A 20,129-nucleotide genomic window follows, 5' to 3' on the forward strand; every position below is an offset into this window, starting at 1 on the left:
CAGTGGTTCTCAAACTTTTTTGGTCGCGCCCCCCTTTAAACCTATAAAATAATCTGGCACCCACTCCCCCGAATCCCCATCCCACCTCAGACTACCAAATAATTTCACTAAACATTATGTAAAATGTATGCTTTTTTAATTTAAAAAACCTACATGGAAAAAAAAACATCTGCATCACTTGAAACATTGAAAAATAGCATAGAGATTTTTTTTTTGTGGGTTTCATGCTGTCCGCTAAGGCATAGGACACACACAGTCTGTCCTCCTCACCAATGACATTAAACACCGTGTCTACACCAGACGCGAGCTGCAAAATACAGTAGAACCCATTATAATCAGTGACGCTGTGTACACTGGATGCGGCGTGGCACGACAAAACCCAGACATTAAACTGATGCCTTGTTCTATTTATGACTTACTGACACAAAGTTAAAATGATTTGCAACGGTCGCTTTGTCGCGTCCAGTGTAGAGCTGTTAACAACTGTTGCGTCCAGTATAGACACGATGAGTGAAGCCGAGAGCAAGATATGCCTCGTCATATTTTCTGCATTTAGCTTTCGAATGACCAGCACCTGCCTGGGTCTGTGCGACTTCATCTATGGCTTTTCTCTTCCCTTTCACAAACTGATCCATCTCCCATTCTAAGTTACGTCCTTTGGCTGTTTACCGTTTTATTTATTTTCTTTTTCTGCTGATGGCCCTCACTCGACTTGAGATGGCCCGCGCCCCCCCTGCAATACTTGTGCGCCCCCCCGGCGGGTGCCTCCCACAATTTGAGAACCACTGCATTAGGTGAACAACAGCTCACAAGCCTAAAATATAGAGAAAAGAGTCCTAAAACCCAGAAACAATGGCCTTCTGGTCCCATCATACGAAAGTCGGTAGGGTTTTTTAATGGGACCTTGAATGCCTGAAATAAGGTCTTTAACACAATCTCAAGAAATGATTACATTTTATTGTACAAAAATTTCTAATACCCCATTTATGATTGTTTAAGCTTTTACATGTCTTGAAAAGGTAGATGGCTAACAAGTGACTAAATGGGACGTTGTCGGACACATTAAACATCATTATGCCCAACAGGAAAACTACTGACTCACTAGTCCATTTCTACAGCTTCAAGTGTGTTTATACTTATACTCACTTATACTATACTGCAAACTATTCTACCTCAAACTTTCCAGCATGTAGATTTTAAATTTACAGTTAAAAGAGTTGAAGGCTAATGATGTTGACAACCATGCTGTAGATTGTTCATAACCTAATGTTTCACTTCTGCAGATTGCATTTAGGGTTTAAAATGTATAAAAGTTGTGTTAATTCGTGAAGATTATCTTGATGAACAAAAAATCTAAGACTCATGACCTTTTATTGGTCACAGAGCTTATTTTCAGCAATACTCCAAAAGCCAACAGAAAAAAAACCTATTGGCTTTTTGTTGAGGGAACCAGAGTGATGCTAACTTCCGGGTTGGCCTACAAACATACTTCATCCTTGCCACACTCTAATGATCCTGTTACGCAGAAGTATCAGTGCAACTGAATCATACCATATTGTTGAGTCGGTCATCTAAGCTTCCATTGGAGATGCTCCAGTTGTGCAGCTCCTGCTCATCTGTGCCATCTTCAAATGGTGTGCCGCCCGTCGCCATCATGAACAATCAGAACCTGCAGAAAACCACCAAATGAACACTTACACAAACCTCACCTAAAGAAATGCATAACCCCAATCCACTTTCTCAGAAAACTCATATACACGGTGCAGCCACACAGCTTCTTGATGTGACAGTTTCATTTGAGGGGCTGAGGTTTGTTTGACCAGCTGCCAAGCAACATATAACACGCCACACTGAGCATGACAACTAGAGCCCGACCGATATATCACTTTGCCGATTTTATCGCATTTTATCAAATGAAGACAAAAATGTTCCTTTTCTGGTTGTCATACACATTAAGTTACAATTTTCATCTGCTCAAGCAGAACATTAATGTCATCTTGTGCTTCAGCAAAGTACCTCTGGGCTAAAACTAGTTAACGTTAAAGTTAGTGAGTCCATGCTATTACAAACCTAAATAGCAAACTGTTTACACATCGTGTACAGTGTAGGTCAAAAACACATAAACGAAGGTCTACATTTCAGTGCCTCTCCATAATAAACTGGTTAAATGTACATTAATTTAATTGCACCCTGCGATACATGAACAGTGTTGATCCGGGATGTTGTTATCTGCGATCGTGACGGCCATAAGATGAGACTTCTCCTGTTTGCATTGTGATCTGTAAACCCTCACTTCGAGTTACCCACCATATTTATTTTAAAGGGGTCATATGATGCGATTTCAAGTTTTCCTTTCTCTTTGGAGTGTTACAAGCTACAAGCTCAGAAAGAAAGAGTGAGCAGCTCCGTTTGTTTGTCCGAGGGAGCAACAGTAACTGGGCGGGGCAGGGCTTACTGATAGTTCAATTGAATTGAAATAAATTTGAATAAACTTCAACTTTACTGTTCAGTGCACTGATGTCAGATTCATTTTGGATAATAAAGTTTATTGTTAAATGCCCTGCCTCCATTACATATCTTTGACACGTCATTATAAGTGTTTGATCACCACATTTGAGTGTTCATTGCAAAAAAATGTGTTTATGTATATACAGTATATTCGGTTTAAGTATATACTGTATTCTATATATAGTATCAGTCAAAAGTTTGGACACACGAATGGGAAAGTGCCCAAACTTTTGACTGGTACTGTACTATAATATACACAAAGAATATCGGCCGATATATCGATATAATATCGGAATTGACCCCCAAAAAAACAGTATCGGTCGGGCTCTATTGACAACATTAACTTGAAAAAACTGTAGATAATGACAGACCTTCACCACAGTATAAGTTCTTATAATATCCTAAAAAATTTACTGTGTCAATACCATGGAGCAGTAATTGGAATACAGTTGTATTTTGTTAAGTATGGTACTGAATCCACAGTGATCCTCAAATCTGGCTCGCGAGATCCACTTTCCTGCAGAAAGTTTAGCTCCAACCCTATAATCAAACAAACCTACCTGAGATTTTCTAATGATCCTGAAGACATTGATTAGCAAACTCAGGTGTGTTTGATTAGGGTAGAGCTAAACTCTGCAGGAAAGTGGATCTCGCGAGCCAGATTTGAGGATCACTACATGGTTCTCCAAAGGTACTAACGTTACCATGGTACGACCATAGTAAAGTTAAGTGTATAAAAAAAAAACCACAGTACTATGGTTTATATCCAAAAAGAAGTTATGCTAACGTTACGGTTACTTAAACGTAACTTACTTTTCAAAAAGACGTCTGTGCTCTTTGTTCTTCCGACAAATGTGCACTGAGGTCTGGTTTTGGTCTTATAATCTGCTCGTTTGTGAGAAGAGTCCGTTAAAACGGTTAACCCGGTCAAACCGCTCAGCTTCCCGGCTAACTGTCAACACTCGCTTCTCTCTTACATAGGCGCTTTCACCTGTGCAGGTGAAACTGTGCTGAATAAGTTTAGAGTAACGTTAGTTTAAGATATTACAAACCAACAGTTGTTATAAATTAAGTACAAGCTCCCTCACAGACATAAAATCCTCGAGCATAACGACTGACAGAGACTTTAACAGACGCGTGAAAGCTTTTTGGTCTGTCACCGTGGTTACCATGGTCACCTCTGGCACAAGCCTTGGAACTCTAGTTCCCCGCGAAAACTCCCGGCTTAGAGAAACAAACCCAACACAGGGTCACAACAACAAAACCAAATATCCCAAGTCTGATTAATATATTTATAATAAAGATAGGAGATTAGAAGCTAAATCACACATTAGCTCAATAGTGTATTATTCTATATTGACATAGGACTTGGTGTTCTTAAACTTGTCCATCTGACACAAAGGCATCTGACCGGTGCATCATTCTCTCACATAATACGATCCACTTGGTCCACCTTCAAGCGTCCCAGATCCAATTGTCCCACTTAAAATGTTTTCCATAATAATGAAACGAGAGCAAAACTTTCACATTTGAGTGGTATTTCACTCCGAGATACGAAATATGCTGATATTTCTTGAAATAACTTTGAATGTCTTTAGTGAGGGAGCTAACTTAACGTAGCAAGCTAACAAGTTGAGAGAGAAACAACTGAACGAGCACAGCTAACGTTAGCAGGCTGTTTTGCTGAATAATCAGGACACTTACCTTGAACGCTGAGGCAACCTATTACTGGAACATGAAAATAATTATCATATGTAGTTTATTAAAATCCCAGATAAAGTGTCAATGCGTAGTGCCTTCCACTCGGAGTAACCGCCTGTCCAGTCGCGGCCATCTTTAACCTATATCCAAACAAACAGGCGAAAGGATACCGCTCTCATTTTCATTAAACCGACATTTATTGTGTATTTCTTTTTATTTGTTGCATATTTTGACATTAAAAGTTGTATATTTATATTTTAAGATGACATCATTAAATAGGTTAAGCTAGTTAACAAATTGAGGCCTTAAAAGATTGGCACTATTTTACTTCTCGGAAGCATTTGGAACAGTTGGAGAAGTTATGCGCAATGTCTTAAAAGTACAGATGCAGAGAAATGTGACTGATGGAATGATGGTGATGAGTTTAAATACTTAAAAATAAATGAAAAACAAGGTAAAAACTGAAATATTTCTTGTTTAATGGATTAATTTTCAAAATAACGTGATATCATGTAATGAAAATGCAAAATCCTAACCAAATTGTTACCCTGGGAAATAATTTCAAGGACAAAACCCCTTAGTATAATAACAATAGTTTATACTTTGAAAAATGCATACACTGTAAAAAAAAATCCGTAAAATTTACGGTAAAAAACCGGCGACATATAAAGTCTTTCTCTTCACGTCACATAAATTTACAGGGCCTGGGAGATTTTTATCTATGAGTACTTGGTCTTTTGTGCTCTTTATCATAAGCACACTTGGTAGGTTACGCTGATGAATCTATATATTTGACAATACATTTATGAAAAAGAGACAAAACATGTGTGGTGCTGCTGTCACTTGGAGAATGATGAGAACAAAAATGATAAAGTGAATAGCTGTACTCTCTGGTTCAAACAAACTACTTATTAGTATTAGTAGCATGAGGATAAACATACATTCAGAAACACATAAATGCATTATAATGGAAAACAACTAAGTAGGTGTTTGGTTACACTTCCTTTTAAGGTCATTAGATACTTTATTTTAAGGTAATTCATTAAATAAGTACTGAGTAATATCAGTTAACAACACATACTATTATGGTTTTGGTTTAGGATTAGTTGCATGTAATTATGCATAATTTACTGTTAGTGCTATAGCAAGTATATATGTAACTTGTAATAAGGATACTGTAAAATAAAGTGTTACCATGTTCTTAGGCTTATTTTTCACTGAACAGACCTTCACGAGTGTTCATCAGGGAAGGATAGCTTTTTTGAAAAGGTGCGTTTATGGATTTTTACTGTTAGACATATTTCTACTGAAATAGCTGAGCTTTGGGCTGTTTGCACAACCACTGGATATGAAGCATACTATTTTATTGATCCATAGCAGGCTGTTGATATCATGCAGACAGCATTTTCTCAGTGCGATTCAATAAGCAAATACTGTGAGTTATGATCATTCTTCTGAGATATTGACACATGCACACGTACACATATGCACACGTATGCATGGGCTTTTTCTAACATGCACACACATGCCCTTTATAATCTATCATTCCTGCCCTCTTGGGCTCTTTACACACACCGTAAGAAATACTTAAGCTCTATAGTGTGAATGTTACTATGTGATTAATAATAGGTTTTCTGCAGGTTTTATGAAAGTAAATTTCAAACTTAAGACATTTTTATGACAAATTAAAGAAAAATGAAGGAATAAATTAAATGGAACACAATATGTCAACATGGTCTCTAAATGTAAATGACTTGTATCAGAAATGCTTTAACGTTTGAAAATACAACTTCCATCTGATATCCATTACTTTTTAATACATTTAATTCAAAAAATTAATAAAAATAAAAAACGTCTTCAATAAGTTTGCTGAAACTTTGCTTAACCCACAGAAACTCCAAATAACTATTAATACTTGAAGTTAATTTTGCTTTCCTTTATCTGCAGTTTTTATATTATAAAAAAAAAATGTGGAAATACATAAACATAAAAATAGCTCAATAAAATGTGTGCCTTCAACTCTTAAGCGCAAGAAAACTTTTGCTAATATTAGAATTAACAAAGACTACATATTATATAAAATATATTTTTGTTCGTAACCGTACTGTGTAACTTGTCAGTATTCCACTCTTCCAAACGAGCATTCAATTCGCATTTCCAATTATGTCCACTAGATGTCACTCTCGCGTGATTTGTCGTTCCATTTACAGTGAAAGTTTTAGCTTTAACCACAAGGTGGCAGAATAGGTTAAAGTGATAGTCCACTTCAAATAATAAGTGTCATCTTTTACTCTGCTCTGCCTCATGCCGTTTCAAACCTGCATGACTTTCTTTCTTCTCTGGAACACAAAATAAGTTATTTTGAAAATTGTTGTTTTGGCTCCCACTGGCTTACTGTACGTACAACCAAATACAATGGAAGTCAATGGGAGCCAAAAGTGTTTTCATTTTTGGGCATACTATCCCTTCCTTAACACTGACACCGTCAATTTAATTTCAAATCAGAGCAGTATAAAAACACATTCTATTTATCTTTTAAAAAGGTCGTGGAATAAAGAAAAATTATAAGAATTATGTATAAAGTAAAAAAAAAAAAACACCATCATGCTCTCTTGGTCAAACTGCAAGATAAAATTGTGTGGAAAGTTCTGAGTTCACAAACATCTTTTTTGTAATATTTTTATTTATATTTCCTCGAATGTATACATGTACTTTATTTAAAGAAATTGTAAACTTCAAAAAATAAACCCTGTGTGCTGTTTGCATTAAAATAAACAATACAACATACAGTATAATAGATAAACATCCAGAAATTTAATGCACTAATTAAAAAAATAAAATAAAGCAAAGAAGGGCACTGTGGTTGAGATAGGGACACATTCACACCTTAAGCGTTCTGGATGTGTGGGCCACTGGACACAGTTTGGGAGAGAAGTAAATACATTCCACAATATTAGGAATAGAGATCTGGATCTACAGTATATGCAGTTCAGAGGTGTGGTTGAGATTTAAGCTTCTTTCTTGAAATGTCTTTTTTCCTTTTTGTATTCATGCTGTAAAATGTCAATCCAAGCAAACAGAGGACTTCTGTTTTCCATCCTTTTTGCAAATATCATATAGTGTTCTTGTCAGCATACAAAAAAAAATGACAGCTTTACACCTTGACTTACTATGCACAAACCATTTTAATAAAACAAAAAAAAAGGATAAAAGAGCACAAGTAACAGAAAATGGCAGTCCGAGGAAGAGATACTTTATGTACAAGCCCTGAGGTATGTTCCCTCCTCAGAGAAATGTTTGTGAAAGAGATTGAAGGAGGGAGAGACAGACAGACAATAAAGAACAAACAAGCTTGTAACTGAACAAGGCAATTCCTTGATCTAGAAGTGCAACTGTGCATCATTGTCTTTAACTGGAAAGGGAACATTTATAAACTTTACAAGCCTTTACAAACTGTACAAGTCCTATTATAGGAATAAAATGGCCAAAGGGTCCATATGTGCCTCTGAGCAAGCGTGGTCAGAGTTCAGAGGTTATCTGGGTGATATCGGGGCTGTGGAGAAGGAGGCAGAGTTTGGAGGCGAGTGGAAAGGAGAGGAGGGTGAGAGGCGTCGAGGGCTGCAAAGGTCCCCATTGTGTAGTTTCCACAGCAACTCCTCGTTCTCCAAAGATAGCCGTTTGTTGACCTTCGACTCTTTCTGTAGGGTCTGTTGAAGCATGGCCTGCTCTGAGGAGAGCTGCCTACAGTCAAACAAGGTAAAAAAAGTTTTCCACTTTGAAAATTGAATACACTGATATTATAAAGAAAATGCTATGCTGGATCCAAGAAATACACAAAAGAATTCTACTTACTTTGAAAGTGCAGCATGTTTGTCCATCCGAGCCTTGTAGTCCTCGTTCTCCTGCTGGACCTTCTTTAAACACTCTTCCAGTTTCAAATTATCATCAATCTGTAAACAACGTTAAAAACATGAATGTATTATTTATTCATCAAAAAGACGCTATACCAATGGTAAACCCAAAGTTAAGTTAAAAATGACATTTTTTTGTCTTTATAGATTTCTCTGTGTTACGAGTTTAAATGTGGCAAGTTACAAAAATATTTTTTCTTTATTCTGCAGAACACAAAAGATATTTTATATTTATCATTGTTTTTGTGCATATAGTCAGTACACTGAAAAATAAAACTTGTAAGATTTACTTGATAAAATCTTTGTAACAATTTGCACCAACACATTTTAAAGGGGTCATATGATGCTTTTTTAAAGATCATTATTTTGTGTATTTGGTGTAACAGAATATGTTGACATGCTTTATCTAGAAACACACAGCATCACCCTGACATGGCTGCTTCAACACTAACTGCGGTTACTGAAACCACGCCTTCTTTCTTTGCGTGCACATTTGGGCCGCATTATGCTAATATTGCCACATAGTGAGGTAGATATGTGGGGGCGTGTTAGAACGAGCCGTTTTAGGGGGGCGTGGCAGAGTCTTAACTTTGATAAAGAATATCTCTTTGGTTTTGAGACTTTAGTCTTTGCAACTTCAGGGATCTTATCTATGCACAATCAGCTTGTAACACTCCAAAGAGAAAGGAAAACTTGAAATCGCATCATATGACTGCTTTAAGTAAATTTTAATGTTACTGCTCTGTACAATTTACCTGCTATTGTCAAATAAAATCTACATACTATTGAACTTAACGTTCATAAAGAAATTAAGTAAATATTACATAATTATATTTGATTTCACATATAGAATTAAGTCAAATTACCTAAGTAAATAAGAAAAAGAAAATAAGTAACTTTAGCTTGACCAAGGCTCTCTGTGTATACTGAATATAGCACTGAATTAAACCACGCTTTTAAAGTTTTTGTTTTACTCAGAAACATCTAAGACACCATATCTACATAATTAATAATGCAGTACTCATCCGAACACAGAGACTTCAATACTTGGTACACAATACACAATGACAGCAACATTCTGTTGACCGTTTTTTTGAGTATAAAATGAATGTTACTAAACCTGACAACAAAAGCAATGATAAAACAGAGTGACTACAGCTGGAAAACAGCAATAAATAAATAATAAAAAAGAGTAACAAAATCAACCTTATTTATTATTCATGTCCCAGTTTATGTGAACACCAGTATCAGAAAAGTTGAGTAGGCTTTACTTCATTTTATAACATTGATATTTATGCTTTAATTTCTACTAGCTTGAATTGAGTACTAATATAGAATTAACTGTTTTTTTTAATTATTGCCTGAACTAACTTTTTCATGTAGAAATTGTATTTGTTTTTCTGTAGTATTTACTTCACCACAAAATAATTTTTATCGGTGTAGGGTCCAATATCATTTTGGACTCAACTGACTTTCATTATGGACAAAACCATTCTTCAAAGTATCTTCTTTTGTGTTGTACAGTCATTCAAGAAATTTTCATTTAAAAAAATTTGGGTGAACTATTCTTTAAGGCATCATTTTGGATTAATCAGTAAATGTGACTTAGTCTCAAGTCGCTTGGGTATATTTTTATCAATAGCCAAAAAAACATTGTATGGGTCAAAATTATCAATTGGCGATTTTCTCGGTATTTTGATTTTTTTGCACCATCAGATTCCAGATTTTCAAATAGTTGTATCTCAGCCAAATATTGTCCTATCATAACAATCATAACCTATCATAACCAGACATCAATGGAAAGCTTATTTATGCAGCTTTCAGATGATGTATAAATCTCAATTTCAAAAAATTGACCCTTATGACTGGTTTTGTGGTCCATGGTCACAAATATCTAACAGTGACATAAATGATGTAATAGGAATATAAGGAAGCTACTTGACATGAAGGCAGCTGACCTGGCAAAGGCTAATTATAGATCCAGTGATACAGGCAGATGTAACCAGAATTTGATGGGCTCATAATGCAACGAGGAAGCTACAGGGGCATCTAATGCATATTTATTACATGTGTGCATATTCTCACCAGTTTGTCCATCTGCATTAGTTTCTTGTCTTGCTGGTGTATCTGGTTGGTCTTTATTTCCAGCACGGCTCTGAGACTCTCCAGCTCTTGTTCCAAAAACAGTGTGTGAGCGTCCTTCTGCACACAGAGAAAAAGGTGCTCAGTTTGTGTTTACGGCATCTGGGACTACAAAGAAATACATGGAGCATCTCTACGGGTCACAGGCTTGGTATGGGTCACAGTAACTAGCTTTACATGGTCAAGATGGTCAATCAGATGTCCCACTAGCCCTCTTGAAACTACGGTTGGGGATGCTGTTGTTGACAAGCACACCAGAATAAGAACAGAAGACCCACACAAATGTAAACATTTCTAATGGACTGCATTAGGACACAGTTCTTGGTGTCAGTGTTGTTATTTATAGCTATTAACAGTCATTTTTGTTAATAGAAAAACAGCTGAACTACAATAACATGAAAATAATGCATTACATTTTAAAAATTAGAAATGCTGTCTAAGTGAAACTAAATTGAAGTACTAAAATTAATACAACTAAAATTGAAATAAAAATAAATAAGCCTAACAGAAATATTAAAAAAGTAATAAATATGACAAAAAAAACATAATGAAATTACTAAAACTAAAATGAAAAATGAAAACTGAAAATATGACAATAAAAGTCAAAATATTAATAATTATAATAGTGTATTAGCATTCGTTTTGGGGCTTGTCATAAAATAGTGAAAAAATTATTTAAATTCAATTACACTAACTGTAAACCAGCAATGTGGTTATACTGTGAATAATACAGATTACTGCAAAAGCATTACAAATTTTACCTGACTTTTGTCTGCCAGAGCTCTCCTCCATTCCTCCTCTTCTCTCAGTCTTTCTTTCAAAGCCTCGTTTTCTGCTGTCAAAGTCTGAATTTTCTCCTGTAGGATAGAGAAAGTGATTAAATAAACAATTACCAAAAAGCATATACACATTATTTTCAATTTGCAAATTAAGCATAATATGAATACAATATATTTTGAAGATTAAAAGTAAGTTAATTCATATTTGCATGTTAAGACGGCGATGCATACATTGAGCATGGCTTCAGACTCCTTGAGTGTTTTATCAAGTTCTTGCATGTCCTGTTCATGAGTCTTCCTGAGCTCTGGAAAATGAAAAAAAAAATGGATAGATTTTCCTCATCTGATTATCAATAGCCAAAAAAACATTGTATGGGTCAAAATTATCAATTGGCGATTTTCTCGGTATTTTGATTTTTTTGCACCATCAGATTCCAGATTTTCAAATAGTTGTATCTCAGCCAAATATTGTCCTATCATAACAATCATAACCTATCATAACCAGACATCAATGGAAAGCTTATTTATGCAGCTTTCAGATGATGTATAAATCTCAATTTCAAAAAATTGACCCTTATGACTGGTTTTGTGGTCCATGGTCACAAATATCTAACAGTGACATAAATGATGTAATAGGAATATAAGGAAGCTACTTGACATGAAGGCAGCTGACCTGGCAAAGGCTAATTATAGATCCAGTGATACAGGCAGATGTAACCAGAATTTGATGGGCTCATAATGCAACGAGGAAGCTACAGGGGCATCTAATGCATATTTATTACATGTGTGCATATTCTCACCAGTTTGTCCATCTGCATTAGTTTCTTGTCTTGCTGGTGTATCTGGTTGGTCTTTATTTCCAGCACGGCTCTGAGACTCTCCAGCTCTTGTTCCAAAAACAGTGTGTGAGCGTCCTTCTGCACACAGAGAAAAAGGTGCTCAGTTTGTGTTTACGGCATCTGGGACTACAAAGAAATACATGGAGCATCTCTACGGGTCACAGGCTTGGTATGGGTCACAGTAACTAGCTTTACATGGTCAAGATGGTCAATCAGATGTCCCACTAGCCCTCTTGAAACTACGGTTGGGGATGCTGTTGTTGACAAGCACACCAGAATAAGAACAGAAGACCCACACAAATGTAAACATTTCTAATGGACTGCATTAGGACACAGTTCTTGGTGTCAGTGTTGTTATTTATAGCTATTAACAGTCATTTTTGTTAATAGAAAAACAGCTGAACTACAATAACATGAAAATAATGCATTACATTTTAAAAATTAGAAATGCTGTCTAAGTGAAACTAAATTGAAGTACTAAAATTAATACAACTAAAATTGAAATAAAAATAAATAAGCCTAACAGAAATATTAAAAAAGTAATAAATATGACAAAAAAAACATAATGAAATTACTAAAACTAAAATGAAAAATGAAAACTGAAAATATGACAATAAAAGTCAAAATATTAATAATTATAATAGTGTATTAGCATTCGTTTTGGGGCTTGTCATAAAATAGTGAAAAAATTATTTAAATTCAATTACACTAACTGTAAACCAGCAATGTGGTTATACTGTGAATAATACAGATTACTGCAAAAGCATTACAAATTTTACCTGACTTTTGTCTGCCAGAGCTCTCCTCCATTCCTCCTCTTCTCTCAGTCTTTCTTTCAAAGCCTCGTTTTCTGCTGTCAAAGTCTGAATTTTCTCCTGTAGGATAGAGAAAGTGATTAAATAAACAATTACCAAAAAGCATATACACATTATTTTCAATTTGCAAATTAAGCATAATATGAATACAATATATTTTGAAGATTAAAAGTAAGTTAATTCATATTTGCATGTTAAGACGGCGATGCATACATTGAGCATGGCTTCAGACTCCTTGAGTGTTTTATCAAGTTCTTGCATGTCCTGTTCATGAGTCTTCCTGAGCTCTGGAAAATGAAAAAAAAAATGGATAGATTTTCCTCATCTGACAGAAAGATTAGATCAAAATCAAAATACAGTACATGTAATGAAAGGATAAACAATAGGCCTTTTGATGAGTGAAATTACCTGCAAGTGAAGTCTCATGTGCCTGTTTCAGTGTTGCTATCTGCTGAGTGTGTACCACTTCCTGTTGGCTCCTCAGTGCTTCTTGTTTGCTCCTCACATCCTCCACCTGTCAGTGGAAACCATACTCATCTTCATTAAACAATAAATGTACTTTATTTTTTGCTCAAGTTGCACTGGTTGGTATTGCAGGGCAGATGCACCATCACGTAAAAAATGTTTTTAGTTACTGATGCCATTTATTCACAGTCAAAACAATTATAAATTAATGAATTTAAAAAGACAAACATTAAAAAAAAAACAAAAAAACAGTTCACACATTCAGAAAATGCGCTCACAATAAACCAGACGTAATATTGCGTGATTAGAGCCCATTTAACATGATTACATGACACATGATTTCTGTGTGATGTAAGCAGAGGCAAGCCCAGGTAAGATCCTACCTGCTGCTGCATGAGCGCCCTGCATTTATCCGCCTCTCTCTGATAGGCCTCGTGGGTCTTGTCCCATTCTGCGGAGTAGAAGTCCTTCAGCCGCTCCTCCAGCTGCTGTAGTTCTGTCTGATGCTGCTCCTTTAGTTTCTGAAACAATGCCTCCAAAGTAACACGCACCTCCTCCTTCTCTCTCTCCAGCTGTTCACAACACGAGATAGAGTTACCTGGGAATTAAGTGATAGAGAGGAGCATGTTAGGAGCATTGTGACTATTGTACGGCAAATTTAAAATTTTATTGAATCTAGAATGTTCTGATGGTTCAGACAAAACAATATAGAATCCACCAGTTGGTCAATTTTCTAAAGAGTCAGTAAAATCCAGAATAGAACCTAGAATGTACTGGTGGTAAAATTCCTTACGTTGTCAGAATTCTATTCTAGATTCTACGGACTCTTCAGCGAATTAAAAATGTAGAAATTCTGGAAAGTTTTGATGGTCAATTCTCTAAAGAGCCAGTAGAATATAACACAAAATCTAGAATGAACCATGGGTTTAATTCGGCAAAGAGAATACAAAATAGAATTTAACCTAGTGTAAATTGAAACAGAAGAACATTTCTAAAAGTTAAAAATACTGAAAATTGTTTTTGTTAACTGAAATAAAGATTAAATAAAATAATAAAAAACAATAGAACAGAAATGTTCTAGACATTTCTAGAAAAAATAGAAATGTAGAATAGAACTGTACTAGAAATTAAATAAAATAAGTTTTAAGTTGAAGTAATAAAATTACTAAAAAGAAATTAAAGCTAAAAAGAAATATAAAAAATAGTAATAAAAATAAAACAGCACATAACAAAAATCCCAGAACTTTCAAATTAAAATAATGAAAACTGAAAATATAAAAATAAAAGCTAATTCAAAATATTAATTAATTCCATAATAATAATTAATTATAATTGTGTGTATATATATATATATATATATATATATATATATATATATATATATATATAATTCAGAAAATGCGCTCACAATAAACCAGACGTAATATTGCGTGATTAGAGCCCATTTAACATGATTACATGACACATGATTTCTGTGTGATGTAAGCAGAGGCAAGCCCAGGTAAGATCCTACCTGCTGCTGCATGAGCGCCCTGCATTTATCCGCCTCTCTCTGATAGGCCTCGTGGGTCTTGTCCCATTCTGCGGAGTAGAAGTCCTTCAGCCGCTCCTCCAGCTGCTGTAGTTCTGTCTGATGCTGCTCCTTTAGTTTCTGAAACAATGCCTCCAAAGTAACACGCACCTCCTCCTTCTCTCTCTCCAGCTGTTCACAACACGAGATAGAGTTACCTGGGAATTAAGTGATAGAGAGGAGCATGTTAGGAGCATTGTGACTATTGTACGGCAAATTTAAAATTTTATTGAATCTAGAATGTTCTGATGGTTCAGACAAAACAATATAGAATCCACCAGTTGGTCAATTTTCTAAAGAGTCAGTAAAATCCAGAATAGAACCTAGAATGTACTGGTGGTAAAATTCCTTACGTTGTCAGAATTCTATTCTAGATTCTACGGACTCTTCAGCGAATTAAAAATGTAGAAATTCTGGAAAGTTTTGATGGTCAATTCTCTAAAGAGCCAGTAGAATATAACACAAAATCTAGAATGAACCATGGGTTTAATTCGGCAAAGAGAATACAAAATAGAATTTAACCTAGTGTAAATTGAAACAGAAGAACATTTCTAAAAGTTAAAAATACTGAAAATTGTTTTTGTTAACTGAAATAAAGATTAAATAAAATAATAAAAAACAATAGAACAGAAATGTTCTAGACATTTCTAGAAAAAATAGAAATGTAGAATAGAACTGTACTAGAAATTAAATAAAATAAGTTTTAAGTTGAAGTAATAAAATTACTAAAAAGAAATTAAAGCTAAAAAGAAATATAAAAAATAGTAATAAAAATAAAACAGCACATAACAAAAATCCCAGAACTTTCAAATTAAAATAATGAAAACTGAAAATATAAAAATAAAAGCTAATTCAAAATATTAATTAATTCCATAATAATAATTAATTATAATTGTGTGTGTATATATATATATATATATATATATATATTATATTATATTATTATTATTCAGCCAGTATAATCTGGAACATGCTGATGGTTTAATTCCCTAAAGTATCAATAGAATCTAGAATTTAACTAATTTAATTAGCTAAATATTCTGTAAAATCAAGATTTGAATCTAGAACATACTGTATTAAGAATTCTATTCTTTAAAACATGTAATTATCAGTACATTTACATTAAAATGACATAATTACAAATTCTGAAGAGTGCAGTTAGGATTCCTCTCAAATTTTCAATGGACATTTAAGCCTAGCATGCATGTGTTTCTGAAGCCTCAGGATAACTATTTCTTTGAATTCTGTGAGGACTGAACCAGCAGCAGAGTGTCATTTGGCCAACTGCACCTTCAGACTTGCATACAGGAGCCAGTGTGAGTGAAACATTCCTCATACACCACACACACATCCCTCACACTTGTCCCAAAGCCAAAGGCCATGAGTGTGTAAGGCCAGACTAATTAAACATAACAAGCTGCACAACCCTAACGCTCTACAGCATTAGAAATGTGTGTGCCCAGGCTTGCCAAGAATGTGTGCGTATTTGTGTTCAAGGTGCGAATGGATTGAGGAGTCGTATTTTGTTGCTAACACATTCAAATAAATACACCAACTCCAAACACAATAAAAGGCAGTCAAACGTCTACAGGGCGTAATAAAACAGGTGGAATGTGACTGCCGTGTGGTTGTTAACATCGGTTTCCCAATTTCCAAACAATGAGCTGTACACTTCCATCAATACGATGCTCATCGGAACAGAGAATTCAACAGGATAAAACATGAAACAGCCTCACTCTGGAATGTAGAGAATAATATCATCCAAGAACAAATATGTGACTGGCAATTCACAGCAAGGTAATAAAGCTTCAAACACAGGCTAAGTGGTGTTAATGATAATATAGACAAATAATTAATACATAGATCACTAGAATTTAACATTCTCTAAAGAAGAGTTGAGTGAATACGGCTAAATACGGCTTGGGTAAATAATCCGTAAGAAGAAAAAAAAAAAAAACCGTGCTAAAACAAATTCTGAAATTCTGCAATTCCAACTAGGTGTGACCCCGAAACTAGACATTCACACAGACCTATTTTATCAGAACTGTGCCCTTGAGCAAGGCAGTTATTCCAAGGTTTCTCACAGAGACTTTCCCTACAATTAGTGTTTTTTCAAGTCACTCTGAATAAAAGCACCTGTTACATGACAGCTATCTAACCAAGATGAAAGCTTACGGTCTGTGAGCCTTGAAAAGGGACATAATAACGAAGTCTCTGTGTGTGACTGGACATGTGTTGCTTACCCAGTTGCTCTCGCAGGTTGTTGATTTGGACAGAAAGTTCTTCCTTCTGTTTGACTGCCACCTCACGCTATAATAAATGACAGAAAAAACAAAACCAAAAATGAGTCACTCAAACAAATCAAGAAAGTGTAAAAGCATAGTTGGTAATAAAATGTCTAACATAAAGAAAGATTTTAGGTAAAAGAATATATGTGACCATGGACCACAAAACCAGTCATATGGGTCAATTTTTTAAAATTGAGATTTATACATCATCTGAAAGCTGAATAAATAAGCTTTCAATTGATGTATGGTTTATTAGGATAGGACAATATTTGGCCGAGATACAACTATTTGAAGATCTGGAATCTGAAGGTGCAAAAAAATCTAAAATCGCCTTTAAAGTTGTCCAAATGAAGTTCTTAGCAATGCATATTACTAATCAAAAATTAAGTTTTGATATATTTATGGTAGGAAATTTACAAAATATCTTCATGGAACATGATCTTTACTTAATATCCTAATGATTTTTGGCATAAAAGAAAAATCGATAATTTTGACCCATACAATGTTTTTTTGGCTATTGCTAAAAATATAACCAAGCGATTAAGACTGGTTTTGTGGTCCAGGGTCACATATATAATTTCAAACTTCAAATTTACTGTATATGTATATATATATATATATATATATATATATATATATAGTACAAAAAAACAGTATTATTTTGAAATAATATTAGAATTTGAATTAACTGATTTCTATTCTATTCAGAAATTATTTGATGAAAATAAAGTTTAAAACAACAGCATCTATCTGAAATATAATTCTTTGTATCATTATAAATGTCTTTACCGTCACTTTTGATCAATGTAATAGATCCTTGCTGAATTAAAGTATACATTTCTTTAAAAAAATCTTACTGACCCCAAAGTTTTGAACTTGTGTTATTTTAGTATCATTGAGATACATTTATAGGGTTTATATTTTGAATTTATATTTTCGATGCGGAGAGACACAGAGGAGACGAATTGTTGAATAAAGTCTTTAATTTTGTTTTCTTCACGTACAAAAAGTATTCTCGTCGTTTCATAACGTTACGGTTGAACCACTGATGGCAGATGGACTATTCTGACGATGTCTTTCATACTTTTCTGGACCTTGACAGTGTAATTTACTTGGCAGTCAATGGGACAGTCACAAGCCTCCCGGTTTTCATCCAAAATATCTTAAAGCAGCGCTATGTAACTTTTTCTGTGTTCAGAATTTGCAAAATGTACATAATGAGCGAGTACATCATGAAATCATCTTCCAAACCGCGTTTTTGTCTTATTCCGAATCACTACGGTACACTTATAATAAGTACTTATATTTGGACTATTGTAGCCTGGTCACCGCTGCGGAGGAACAGGGTTTGGAACGACATGGGGGTAAGTGATTAATAAAAAAATAATAATTTTGGGGTGGAGTAACCCTTTAAGACTGGTTTTGTGGTCCAGGGTCACATATAGTATTAGACTTATAGAATATACTGTAAAGGAAAATATTAATTTATATTCTTTAAAAAATAATGTATTTTTGAAAGAATAAATATTACATTTAGTTAAATAATGTAAGTTCATAAAAGGTGCATAATTTTTTTTTAATCATACAAATGTTTAATACCAAAAAGAATGTGTTGTTTTAAATATTTTTAGAAGTATAGCTTGTCACAATGCAATGGTTCTTAAAACATTTTTAGAAACATTTTAATAAAAATGAAAAACAACCTAATAAACCAAATCTAGGGGAAAGTGCTGTTACTTAAAACTAAACAAAAACTTGTTAGTAAAATAAAATCTAAATATTAGATTAACAACTTAAATGAAAATGTACATTTCTGTTGAAATAAAATGAATTTGAAGCACTAAAATGACTAAAATAAAATATAAAAGCTACATATAAAAGTAGCTTTAAAAGAACTAATAAAAAGACAAAAGCACAAAAAATACTAAAAAATTTAAATTTAAATGAAAACTGAGAATATAAAAATAAAAGCTAATTCAAAATATTAATAAGCATATAAATACAGATGATAACAAACTAATGGCTACTGGGGGAAACCACCAAATATTTAGCTAATTCTTCTTTCATTGAAATTAGCTACTTCCACTCACAGCCAATGAACTTCTATGAGCCCACTGTTTGTTAAACAAGAACATATTTTAATCCCAAATTACTGTTAACATAATTAGTTAATTATTTTATTGTTATGAATTGATTAATCAGTCATTTAACGTAATGTTGTTACTTCTTTGTCTATTATAATTATTAATTTAGATGCATTTGTTTTTTAATCAGCCAATAACTTAGAATCTGGTCATGGACCACCAGTGGTCCACAGAATAAGAACAACTGCACTGCAGGCCACGCATTAAAATTTCCCCAAAACCTTGAAAAGATTCAAGACATGCTTTAATACAACCTCAAACATACTGTAAAAAACCAAGCCACTTCTTGATTTACTTTACACATTGAATACACACTCACATTTGATCAGAATTATGAATAAAACACTCTTTTGCAATGATATCATGCATTATGTGTGACTCTCAGCTGGACACTGTCAGTACTGGCAGAATGGGTTGTTGTTGTTGTTGGATAAGAACCATCACAATCAGTTTCTTATCTGCAGGCATGATCAAGGGTCAGTGTGAGGCTGATTTAAATGTTCCAGGAAAGACATATGTGTGTGTGTCTGTGATTAAGTGACGCTTAATGTTAAAGTAACCTCTACATAGCCAAAGATCACATGGCCTGAGATTACTATGTTCTGTGATAAAGACTGTCAGAGACTGCTGAACACGTGATGGACAAACTTAACAGAACATGCTGACACACAAACCTCACGTCCAAACTGAAGTCAAACTCCCTGTTATGGTTACTGTACTCACATACACTCGGGTTCATGGCCTGGGATAAGAGGACAGGAGTTTTACACCTCTGAACTATACAAAAACACACTTTGCATGGGCAAAACACACAAAGAACACCTTCTACAGACTCAGGGAAAAAGCAAGCATGTGATTGTGCACCAAGTTTGAATGCACAAACTGAAAAACTGGAAACATAAATAAAGCTCAAACAAAATAGATTACTCCATATGCACAACACATGACACACAACTGCCATCACAAA

At 34.4% G+C, this 20,129-nt stretch overlaps 2 protein-coding genes across 2 annotated transcripts in view; both read right to left on the bottom strand.

Moving 5' to 3' along the window:
- The window catches only part of pcm1 (pericentriolar material 1), a 43,593-nt gene extending 39,242 nt beyond the window's left edge, over positions 1 to 4,351 (bottom strand). Inside the window, exons 1-2 of the mRNA XM_016444364.1 lie at positions 4,213 to 4,351; positions 1,552 to 1,669 (exon numbers count right to left, since the gene is read on the bottom strand). Of these exons, the coding sequence (XP_016299850.1) occupies positions 1,552 to 1,656 (105 nt within the window). The 5' untranslated portion in view covers positions 1,657 to 1,669; positions 4,213 to 4,351. The remainder of the gene's footprint in view (positions 1 to 1,551; positions 1,670 to 4,212) is intronic.
- A 2,587-nt stretch (positions 4,352 to 6,938) lies between these two features.
- Positions 6,939 to 20,129, bottom strand: part of LOC107656488 (microtubule-associated tumor suppressor 1-like) — a 50,383-nt gene continuing 37,192 nt past the window's right edge. The window contains exons 8-15 of the mRNA XM_016444374.1: positions 16,974 to 17,040; positions 14,674 to 14,888; positions 13,104 to 13,209; positions 12,909 to 12,982; positions 12,660 to 12,755; positions 11,842 to 11,958; positions 8,062 to 8,159; positions 6,939 to 7,950 (exon numbers count right to left, since the gene is read on the bottom strand). Of these exons, the coding sequence (XP_016299860.1) occupies positions 7,743 to 7,950; positions 8,062 to 8,159; positions 11,842 to 11,958; positions 12,660 to 12,755; positions 12,909 to 12,982; positions 13,104 to 13,209; positions 14,674 to 14,888; positions 16,974 to 17,040 (981 nt within the window). The 3' untranslated portion in view covers positions 6,939 to 7,742. The remainder of the gene's footprint in view (positions 7,951 to 8,061; positions 8,160 to 11,841; positions 11,959 to 12,659; positions 12,756 to 12,908; positions 12,983 to 13,103; positions 13,210 to 14,673; positions 14,889 to 16,973; positions 17,041 to 20,129) is intronic.

Source organism: Sinocyclocheilus anshuiensis, unplaced genomic scaffold (genome assembly GCF_001515605.1).
Source record: "Sinocyclocheilus anshuiensis isolate Anshui unplaced genomic scaffold, SAMN03320099.WGS_v1.1 scaffold85, whole genome shotgun sequence".
Lineage (NCBI taxonomy): Eukaryota > Metazoa > Chordata > Actinopteri > Cypriniformes > Cyprinidae > Sinocyclocheilus > Sinocyclocheilus anshuiensis.